Below are 12,397 nucleotides of genomic sequence, written 5' to 3'. Positions count from 1 at the left end.
CGGGAGCAAACCTAAACCTAACCGCAAGCACGGGAGCAGTGCATGTTCGGACTAACGGATCTATGGGCAGTTCCCACCTGATGTGCGTTCCTCTTGTCCGTCGTGGCTCGGCGCAGGTTTTCGGCTCCTTCCTTGATCTTCAGCTCCTTGCGGATCTCCCTGCGGATCTTCTCGCGCTCCTCGTCCAGCCGTTGCTGCATGCTGGTGTCGGAGAAGTCGGAGCTCTGGTCCATTCCCAGCTGCTCCAGAACCGACAGACCGCCCGGGTCACTCTGCACAGACAGAGAGAGAGAGAGAGAGACATAAATTAACATAGGGTATGCGTATGGTGGTCTGATGTCGACATTTTTAAAATGTCTCCTAAATCCTGACAGTTTTCTGAAAAACCCAGGTTTCTATGTCAGTGGTTCTCAAACTTTTCCATGTCAAGGACCCCCAGCATTATCTGTATTTGGTCGCGGACCCCCATCTGAAAAAATGTTATTCCAGGGATCCCCCCCAGGAGCAAAGATTTGAGTTAAAAATGGTCGCTGTGAAAGAATATATATTCCAATATTTGCGCCACATCGAGTGGCAAAGTAAACAAAGCGTCACCAGGCTTTCCACCCTTAAGGCATATTCATAGTCTGGATTTTCGGTGGTGAGGTGACCACCGCTCCGGTGGTGAGCTGACCACCGGAGCTGAAATAACGTTGAGCGGTGGTGAGTAAAAACAGAGAGAAGGGCTGGAGCGGTGGCGGTGGTTTGCTCTTCACCGCGGCTCGTGACGTCATGTTGTAGTTCGGTGGTCACCTCACCACCGAAAATCCAGACTATGTATGAGCCTTGAGCCAACAAGCCTTAGTATGATCACCTGACCGTGACTCAAAACATATTCTGAGCGGTGAATATGAATTGTTACCACCAACATAATGTTGCTGCTGCAAGAAAAATGTTTGTCATGATCATGACAAAGCCAACAACTAGACCTCCAACAATAAAGTATCATATGACAAATAATATGACAAAGAGTTCATCGAAGTTCATCGATGAAGTTGATCAAGGTACTTGATCACTTTTTCCATGGACCCCCTAGTCTACTGTTTCCCAAACAGTGTGTCGGGACCCATTTGTGGGCAGACACACATTTATGGGTCCCTTTATTTTCAGTTTCCTACATTTAGTTTTTAATTGTCATGTTTTTCATGAATTAAAGACAAAATTCAAAGCTTTTTTCCAGTAATTTCATGATGAAATCAAAGAAAGAATCTAATAAGAATAACAAATGATTAAGTAGTAGTAAAATAGACGATCTACAAGTTCACAACTTGGCGCGAAGTGACATGTGTAGATCTGCTATTCTCACTACTTTGAGGAGACATCAAATTTCTCTTTTGGATCACAGGCTAAAAAGTTTAGGAACCGCTGCTCTAGTCTACACTACACCAAATTGATTTGTCAAAGATAGCCGATCTACGAACTCATGGCAGGTCGCAATGCGACACATTGTGAGCTTGTAGATAAGCCATTTTCGACAAAATTAATGTTCACCCATGACATCTGTTGACATGGCCAGAATCGGCATAGCCCATGTGGTTTAAAATATATACCATATATATATCATCAAATATGTAGGCCACTTTTACCACACTATGAACCTTTACCAGTATAGTACTACTATGTCTGTTATGGGGAGATGGTGAGAGCTAGCAGGGAGGTAGAGGAAGAGATGGTGGGCAGGATAACAGCCATTATGAGAGGAAAGAGATAGTGAGCAGCGAGGGAGAAGATGAGGGTAGAGACGATGACAACGTGAACGGTCAACAACATGGGAGGAGGAAATCAAACCAAACCTCTCTGCACTGTTCAAATATATTTACAATGGAAACAGTAGTTTAAGAATACTATTCGTTATGCCTCTGACAGAGCACACGTGTGTTTCAGGGGGCTATGGGATGGCCAATATTATTTGAATTTGTTATCACACTTCCTTCCAGTCACTCAGTCAGTACTTGATCTCATAAAGTTGTATATTAAAAAAAAAAGGTTGTAAAAGAACAAGCAGTACCATTAAAACACACAGCTACAGTCAACTACCACATAATATCTCCCTGTCGACAGTTTACACCAGCAGCACGGTACAGAGAGCACTGACGTTTCGTAAAAAAAAACATAACAATCACAAGTACAGTCTCTCAGTCACACCTAGCAACACCCAAAGTCAGAGACAAGGGACGCACTATGAGGAGAGCAGCAAGAGAGAGTGAGAGAAGGAATCACTAGAAATCACAGTCACAGTGAGAGGCACAAGAAAGTAAACAAACAACAACTGTTCACCTCAGAGCTGTCCTCGTCGTCCTCGTCTCCGTGCCAACACATTGTTCCCCCAAAAACAATGACCCAAACTGTCCAAAAAGCACAGAACAACGTGTCCAAGCTCGACCTGTAGCGAAAGCCACACTGAGAGCAAAATGAGGGTTTTTGGGGTGGGAAAAACTATAAAAAAGAGAAGACGATAGAGACATCTAGAGAGTGAAGTGAGGGAGGAGGGGGCACGCCTCCAAACAGGATTTCCTTCCCAACACCAAAAACTCTCAGGCCTTTCCTGTTTCCTCTCCAAGTCTGGTGGTGTCAGTGAGAGAGGGCAACACGGTTGGGTTCCAACACAAGCACACCTCATTCTCCTGATTAGGTGATCACCTGTCCCACATCTGATTTTAACGAGGAAAAGTATAAAAGCATGTCCTCAGCTCGTTGGAAAATACAGTGTAGTAGTACAACATTAAGAACTCTTCAGTTGAAACACTATAGTAATGTGATGTTTATGAAATAATAGAATGTATATTATTTAATATTTTCTTTCCATAATTCAAGGTCTGAAAACACTTATTTAGCAGTTGTCATTTTCTGCAAATTATGTTTTATTTGGAATTTGAGAGAAGTTGGTAAGCGCGTGTGTGTGTGTGTGTCTTTCTTTCCAGCCTTGGGTCTGAAGGAGTTAACCTGTACAATGGCAGGTTTTCACAAGGCTGCGTGCGCTCATTGATGATTCTGGTTCCTCTGCATGGCCACAATTCATGACAGCTTCTCCTTTGTTTTCCTCCGCGTTCCGTTCGTTTGGGTCAGCGATACAACCTCATGAAAGGAAGCTAGGGAAGGATGTGTGTGTTTTCTAAGTATTGGATCAGAGCCAGGGAATAAGGATGGGAGGGACTTCCAACCGTCTGCTTGACCCCTCACTTCCCTTGAACCCTCTTCCAATTGAATGATAACACTATCCTGTCTTGAGATACAACGGCTCTGAATGGAGCAATTATCTAATACCCTAATCATTAGGGTATTATGGAATCACACACTACAAGATATAGAGAGGATGAGAGCGAGGATGAGAGAGCAAATGAAAATGAGTGACAGAGAGAGAGCAAGCATGCAAGAGACTAATGAATAATTTATGCTCCATCATGTCGCATGCCAAAAAGTGCAGATCTAGAAGCTCACAATGTATTCTATCTGCGATGCATTGTGAGCTTGTGGATCTGCTATTTTTGGGCTTGAGTGAGAGCAAAAGCGTTCTGTGAGAAAGAGAGAGAGATATCACATCCTGGCACTGGCTGTGTCGGCTCACATTACAGGAGAGGCAGGAAGAGGCTAACCACTTGTAGCCAGCCCCGGTCGGTGCAATGGCCACTGCCAGCTGATAAGATAGCAGTGGGGGCTAATGTTTGCAGTTTGCTGGCTTGCTGCCCGGTGTTTCCCCTCAAATAATGTGATGAAAGGATTAAGGAGAAGCCAGTGACATCACCAGAGGAGGCTAACACACAACTTTGATGGCAGCCCCGTCACCCCCCCCCACACACACACACACACACACACACACACACACGAGCCATGATACAACTTCACATGGGTATAATATTATAATGTATATAACATAGTGTATGTTAATGTACTATCCATTGTACACAGCTGTTACTAGTTAAATCAACACAGAATCTTACTGATACATTTTCACTGAGGGTGTTTCCAAACAGAACCTGAAGGAGTGACTCAATACATCCAAGTTCACACTCAGACACATCTGGCTTAGCGGGGGCAATTTGGGTTCCAGGATGGTTCCTCTGATATCACATCAGAGGAATGTTATGTCACAACACTATGCAATTGGAAAAATGATTTTATTTTTTTAATCCAGACATTCCCATAAGGTTGAAAAGACAACCAGGCTTACTTTGGGTGATCAGACCTAGCAATTTAAAGTCCAATTTATATTTAATCATATGGTGTGCCGAAATAATATTCACGGCAATATTCTCGCCACAAGTCAGTGGACCCAAAGCATGGGTTTGACGATACTGCAGAAACATTGCTTTTACATTTACACTGTGTGTCTCGCTACGGTGTTTCACAAGATGGCTGCTTAGTGATTCAAAGCCTCAGACAGATTGGAATCAAGACATGATGATGGCCACATCGCTGCTATGGCTTGAATTAAAGATGGCAAAAATTTACCATCCTTTGCTCTCTCTCTCCTACTGCGTCTTTCATTCCCTCTCCCATCTCTATGTGTGTGTGTGTGTGTGTGTGTGTGTGTGTGTGTGTGTGTGTGTGTGTGTGTGTGTGTGTGTGTGTGTGCGCCCTGCACCCACCATCCCCATCACTCAGTCTCCCGTGTGGAGGCAAGCCAACCATAGACCAGCAAACTGTAGTGCTCCAATTGAACGTTTGGCCTGATTCTCCTACTACAGACACAGACAGTGGATGTGGGGGGTGATTTTTAATGGTTTCCTTAGAACTGTGTGTTGCCATGGCACGTATATAGGGCTGTCAACATTACATTTTTAAGTTGACAATACATTTTCACACACAAATAATTGCGATTAACGATTTCATTTGTTTCGTTTTTTTTGGCATTGAACATTGGAACAGAATCGTTTTGGTTTTTAGGCTTCATAATCAGAAATTGCACAGTGCAGATATGACCAATAACTTGAATATGCAAAGAAATCACATCACAAAAACACATTTCATAGTTTTATACTTTCCCAAAAATGTAAAAATAGCGGAAATAGCTGAAGTGATGCGTTGTAAGCTTGTAGATCTGCTATTTTTTAAATATCTGAACATTTTTCAACATGGAAAATGATTATGACGATTACACCAAAATTGCGATTAGGCAATAATGTAATAATTGTGACAGGCCTACTACAGGTACAGTACAGATACAGTACAGTTTGTCTGCTAATCTGCAATCCAGCTGTGTTGTGTGGATTGGTGCAGGATGGTGAATTTGCTGTACAACCAAAATGGAAACTGTGTGTCATCACATAAAGATTACTCTACCTCATGCCATCTATAATCCACACATACTGAACACATAGGTGGAGAGGTTAACATTACAGTTGATTTAATGTGTTGAGATTATGTGCTTGCCACGGTCCTTTTATTTCTAATCCAGTATGGACCGGAAGGTTCCCAGAGCTCCCCCAATGTTACTGTCAAAGTGTCCTTGAGCAAGATGCTGAACCCCTAATAGAGGGTATGCGCGTGACATCATCATCATACCCGGCCGGAAGTTATGTGCACAACACGTTTTGAAAGTATGTTATTATCAAAGTGCTGATGCAACACATATTGCTACACTCACATGAGTGCTTAGGCAACATAAAATATATCCTTGAAGGAAGCTGTTGACCATAAAATATATCCTTGAAGAAGCTGTTGACCGTGCATAAAACTTGTTAGTGACAACAGCTATCCATCAGGAATGATTCACGGTATAATACAATACATACTGTACAGCTTGTTAGCTTAGCTAGCCCAGGGAGGGACATCCAGTATCCGTCTCTGGGAAAGTAATGACTAGCTAATTCAATAGATAGCGTCGCTATCGGAGGCTAATTCAATCACACTGTGTGAGCGGTGAAGAGAAGCCCAAAGGCTGGATGATGGAGAGGAAAGAAAGAACATCGGCAAAGTACATTTGAGCGTAATCATTTATTAGCATGTCATCGTGTGTATATATTATTACCATGTCATCCCCTGTACGGAAGGTCAGTTGCGCGGCATTCTCTTATTGGTGACTGACAATGACCCTTTCAGAGCAGAGTACTGTCTGTCCACACCCACTATAAAGATCAAGGTGTGGTCGTGGGAGCAATGCTATTACTACACACACACGCAGGGGTGTGGGGCAGGCACGTGCAACCATGCATAACGTGTCCATATGCACACACCCAGACATAAATCACAGTCAAATAACTTCTACGTGTGCAATGTGCATGCCGCGCGTGCACTGCACACACACCTCTCTCCCTGGACATTAGAATGAGTCCATGCAGCCCGGCCCATTACTGACTGAGGACAGTGTTTTGTTATTGTAGAGGGTGTAGATCTGTGTAACTATTCGCTCTACCATTCAACTCAGTGGCTCCATTTATCTGTTCTAGTCCAACACTTGCGTATCGTCCTTACAATGAGGCTTAAACCACATGTAAAAATAAACACAGAATAATGTACCTCTCTGTGTCCTCTATTGTGTTGTGTTGTTCCGTATGGAAGAATGGTCACTGGGAACCACCACACACAGGAGTACGGAACTCTTCTATTCACATGTCACACACATGTACACATGTGATCTTTGAACTTCCTCCGTTGCGTAATGACATCATCTGCTCCTTTCCCAGGCAAGCTCACACACACCTATAGTCTCTATATACACTACATTTAAACGTAAATGCGTATATTGTAAAAAAAAAAAAAGAAAAGAAAAAAAGAAAGACATCTTTATTCACACAATACTGATGAATTGTAAAGTGTTAATTTATCCATTTGTAACTCCAAGAGTGTAAAAAAAGTATACTAAATGTTATACTTGGTTACGTTTGTACACTCTTTGGGCCAGATTCACAACGGAACTATACGAGAATACGACCAGGTGTAAATGAAATGCATAATGATAGCGTATTAATCAGTCCGATCAAGCTCACGTGACATTCACCAAAGGTGGCGTAATGACTTAATTAATTTGTGCGGATCGCCCGTGTATCTCATTTTGCCTCTTTCCCAAGCGATTCGCCTGGTGTCTCCTGGTTTAATGGAACATCCACGCCCATTCCACGCCATATAAGGCAACAGGAAATATCTGTGCTCGGATGAAAAACGTCATCACAGCCTGCAAAATGAACAGATCCCCACGCTTACAACAGTGAACACGGTGCTCCGCGATGCACTGCATGAGCTTGTAGAGCAGTTTATTTTGACAGGCGAGTCTCTCGCACGGACATCAAGCAAAGTTATATATAATCATAGGCTAAACGGACGGAACCAGGCCTGGAAGCACTGCATAGAGCTTGTCAACTTGCCAACTTATTTTGGCACGCGATTGCTTCACTCCTTGCTGAACGTCAAAAATAAGTTAACTGATGTTAATAAAGTTCTTTCACGATAATGAGAAAGAAGTTCATTTGTACAGTTCAACCACACGACTAGATGCTATATTATTTAAAACTCTGCAATGATATTATAAAAGCCATTTCTACTGATGAAATGTAAAATTAAAATCTGATCATTTTCATTAGGCCTATTTGATTTATTGATTACTGGGGTGATTGATTCCCTGCCCTGCACCGTCTGATTCGGAAAGCAAATGGAATAATGAACATGGACACAGGACAGACTTAATCCATCCCGGACCAGTTTTGGCATTTTTTTCTTGAGAGATTAATCAGTTTGTGAACGTCGGAAAAGCTATAGATTTCATCCGATCTAACTATAGCCGTTTCCTCATGAAGATAAGAGTTATTATTAGGCTGTTCTGTGTGTGGCGTCCACATTATTATAAATTAATACCACAACGCAAATGGAGGCAGAGGTGCTCATGCAGCAAAGGCTATTTAAATCATTAGGTCTACGTGAAACTTTAATTGGCTGAGTCTCTGTCAACATGCTGAGCGATCTAATAATTCAGCTCTGAATGCAACTACATAGTACAAAATAAATACAAATACAAACCAGTGGAATTTGCATCAGCATAACATAAGCTAAGCAGTCGACACATTTTCTTCTTTAATGTATGTGTGTGTTGACAAATGCTGGGCACATACATATCTTTTTTGAGGTTTGGGGACTATTAATTGATTCAGCATGAAGACTAAAGCATTCTAAATACATATACGCATTGCCTGATCACTGGTACACCACCCTCTGATCTGACTTGGAAATGAGCGGATTTTACGACCAACGTCCGCCAACGTCACGGCCAAGTTCAAGTTCATGAATTCCACACGTAGCGTGGCAATGCTCGTAAATGTCCGTACACTCACGATATGAGCGTAATCAGCGTTGTGAATCTGGCCCTCTGAGTTTAAATAACAGAGGATTTCATTTTACTGTGAACTTTACTGTGAAAAGCCAAACCTATGGTCACACTGTGACTGTGCGTCCCGGAGGAGCGCGTTGAGCCTCTGCTTGAGAGGGACAGACAGACAGTGTTGCCAGATTTTGCAAGAGAAGCCAGGTGTATGGAAACAAGCCCAAAAGAAGCAACTATAGGACACATGAGCACGCAGTAACTACTGTATTACATTGGCTACATTTTAAATACAGAAATCTTATACGGGGATCCCTGGCACAACAGATGGGGATTCGCGGACAGATGCATATTCATTTGGGGGTTAAATAACATGATGAAGCAATAAGCCCAAATAAGCAACTACACTTTACCCTACCCTGTGTGCTGTTTTAACTATTTTATTCTTATTCTTTTTTTCCTTTAAATTTTTTCTGCCTGTAGCACTTTGAGATTAGTTTCAAATGTAAAGTGCGTTATAAATAAAATGTATTATTATTATTACTTTAGAAAATAACCCGCGACTCAACTTACTTTACAAAAAACTAAAACAAGACCAAAGTCGCTTAGACTAAACAGACATGGCAACACTGGGGACAGACGGACAGAAAGTAGACGGTCTGCAGAGCACAGCCTGGGCCCCCCGCTGGGGTAAACACACAAGCTCTCTGGCTCTACTCCCACAATATAAATACAACACACACACAAAGGGCAGACACAAAGTAATGACACACACACACACACACACACACACACACACACACACACACACACACACACACACACACACAGTATACAAAAGAAGCATAAAATGATGTTCACTCAATCACGCCAGGCAGTGCCTTTGACAGGTTTGAGTAGGGAAATACTTTCTTTATTTAACCACAAGATGAACCATAGCTTCCCTTTTCTGGGCATGTCATACTAGGTGAACATTCAACCAAAAATAGCCAACCCACAAAAAAGGGGGGGGGGGGGGGGTAAAAAGAGTGGACCCGTACAGACCCCTGGGGGACCCTGGTCAAAGAATTATACAAGGGTTTAATGGTTAATTGACCTACTACAGTAACGTTGATGTCTCTCCCTCTGGTCCTTTCCCACTGCCATGGACTATTATACAGTGAAAAACAAAAAAACCTGGTGGGAACTGGGAATGAATGACCATTTCCTACACATAATAAACTGACTGACTGCAGGACAGGCAGAAGAGGAGGAGAGAACGCTTTCAAACAATGAGACCTTGTACGGGTCCCTCAGGGGGTCTACACTCTACAATGGCTCCCTCCTAATTTCCAAACCAAATCGTTTTCCTTTACACCAAATATCTTCGCAGAAAAAAGGTTCACGAGAACTACAAGATCTCAGCTTGTACAAGCTGAGATCTAAATGGTAAATGGTGCATTTATATAGCGCCTTTATCCAAGGCGTTTTACAGAGATTGTGCATTACATTCACCCATTCACACACATGCATACACTGATGGCAGCGGAAACCATCCAAGGCACCAACCAGCACATCTGGAGCAATTAGGGGTTCAGAGTCTTGCTCAAGGACACTTCAATGCTGACCCTGGGGGAGCCCGGGTTCGAACTGGCGACCTTGCAGTTGCAGCCACTCTACCCCTGAGCCACCACCGCCTGCCATTTTCACCAAATGATTATTACCCCAGGACAGCGACACTAGGTTCAACACCACAATGAGAGAGGAAGAGGGGTGAAAGTAAATCAGTTAGGGGATTGCTGCTGCCGTCTGGGGAAAACCTCCTTGATAACAAAATTGGAGTGGTTTTATTTTCATTACTTGAATTCTCAAGATGATTGTGTGACAGTAAAGGTGTTTGCACACTGGTATGTTATTTCTCTGCCGAATATCAGAGCGAATTTCGGAGGACGTAAAAAAAACAATCTACGTCACTTTATGTCAATGACCTTTGCACACTGCTGCCGAATATTTCGTCCGTATAACGTTTTTTCGGACCGGGGTCGATTTTTATCAGTTTTCAGTCTAGTGGGGTTTAGTTTTAGTTTATCACATTGTGAGTTTTTGTTCACAATATATCAAGTACCAAATTATACATCAACAAGGGAAAGGAAACAGCACATGAAGGTGATCAAAAGGCATAGGCTGAAGCTAAAAGCTTATAAGTGCCCACCCTTCTCACAACAAAACATTTAAGATACTCAACATAGTTTTCAGTTTAACAATATTAAAGTCAGAGACAAAAGAAAACAATTTCTAGTCTAGCGGAGTGTTGGTGACAGGCTGACAGCTAGTGATAACCTACTACTTTCAGATCTGCAAAACACAGAGGAAAATAATATAAAAAAAAAAAACACACCAGTGTCCAACCATCTTATGTAAATCACTAAAAGGAAAAGAAGCAAGAGGCAGGGAAAATGATAGAAGAGAGAAGTGAACAAACAGCACACAATAGAATAAATAAATGGTTTAAGAAGAACAAGCGGGGTAGAATGACAGCTGTAATGACCACGCCCCTCTGGAGAATGAGGACACAACAGATGGACATGGTTTGACCCTTGACTCTCATCTACCACATTGGGGCCAATCACCGGTCTTTATGGCTCACCCTCGAGCTGCTCCACACACACACACACACACACACACACACACACACACACACACACACACACACACACACACACACACACACACACAATCAAAAATGTCAAAACATTGCTGCAGTACGGAAGGAGTTGTTGAGCAGCATGTCAGGGAAGAGTCGTTTCATTCTGCTGAACACGGGCCAACCACGATCCAGGAGTCAGGACTGGTTGCTGCCCTAGCTGCCTTTACACACACGCCAAAGCATTGCAAAGATATAAGCCCAAATAGATCATTTATGCTCAGGGACACTTCAACACAAAGACCGGGGCCAGGGGCGAACAGGGAGCCTGCTGTTTCCCAGGCAGGCGGCCTCTCTACCCATTCAGTTATAGCTGCCTTGCCTGGTGACGATAATAATCAACAAAGGCAACCTAGAGGCGTGCATAGGTGGGCCACTATGTTCAGCACATTCTGGTAGACATTGACAATTTTGACATACGTACATACATGCATGATGCATATGCATATGCATTTACTAGATTATAATGGTGGTTCCTAACTGCTAGCTAGGCTAGCCTAGCACAACACAACACACGTTCTGTGTGTTTATCCCAGCCGAAACACTGAAAGTAAACGACGGAGAGAGTTATAGAGTGAGACGGAGAAAACCAGGGAGGTTTGAAGTACAAACATTCCCAGGTGGGAATGTAAACAGAGACGAGCTTCATATCCATAACAACTGAACTATGGCCTTTCCTGAAAGACACAAGATAGACAGATGCTGGTGACTCATGGGAAAATATCTACGGATAAGAGAATCCTCACCCTCCTGAAAGAATGTGTGCACACTAACACTACACCCACCACCGACCAGCCCAACCGAAACCCCAACACACACACGCGCGCGCTCGCTCGCACACATACGGATCTTCAGTCAGCGAGTATGGGTCCTTTAGCACAGCAAGCCATGTGTCCGTTCCAGACATGCTTAGGTCAGTGAGTGGATCGGACACCTGTCAATCATCATCCGATACCTGTCCTGCACTCAACCTGTCGGTTGACAAATTGGACAGACAACCCCCCCCCTCCTTCCCCCACACCGTTTTACTCTCCCCCTCTGTGACTTACTGTACTTACAGTATGTCGACACCTGTCAATCATCTGATACCTTCGACAGGTCAGGCACCTGCCAATCAGCCTGAGGCGCGAGTGACTAATTCCCGTACCAGTTGCCGTGCAATCCCCCCCCCCCCCTCGAATTATATAATATAATATATTGTATATTATATTATATTTGGTATGTCGCGTGGTCGCGGCCAAAGGAGCGGAGAGGCGGGTGGGCAGCCCACGGCAACTGGCACGGGAATTCTTGACTCACGCCTGAGGCCACACATCCCATTAGACCACCTAATCCCAGTGAGCAGGCCATGGTAGAGACATACTGTATGCTGGTCAGTACTAGTGTAAGTATCCATAGACCAATCAGTGGAGGGCTGCCCTGGGCAC

The 12,397-nt window shown here is 43.4% G+C and overlaps 1 protein-coding gene across 3 annotated transcripts in view; it reads right to left on the bottom strand.

The window, feature by feature from the left end:
* pkn1a (protein kinase N1a) overlaps window positions 1-12,397 on the bottom strand; it is a 59,012-nt gene that overhangs the window by 25,520 nt on the left and 21,095 nt on the right. For 2 of the 3 annotated variants that reach the window (XM_083765662.1, XM_083765663.1), the window contains one exon: window positions 78-272. In XM_083765662.1, the coding sequence (XP_083621788.1) occupies window positions 78-272 (195 nt within the window). Of the gene's footprint in view, window positions 1-77; window positions 273-2,316; window positions 2,417-12,397 lie in introns of those variants that run through there. The other variant, XM_083765661.1, reaches the window with a different exon arrangement.

This window comes from Protomyctophum parallelum (genome assembly GCF_964188405.1).
Source record: "Protomyctophum parallelum genome assembly, chromosome: 5".
Lineage (NCBI taxonomy): Eukaryota > Metazoa > Chordata > Actinopteri > Myctophiformes > Myctophidae > Protomyctophum > Protomyctophum parallelum.
Note: the sequence above shows the minus strand (reverse complement) of the source record. Positions and strands in the feature narration are given on the sequence as shown.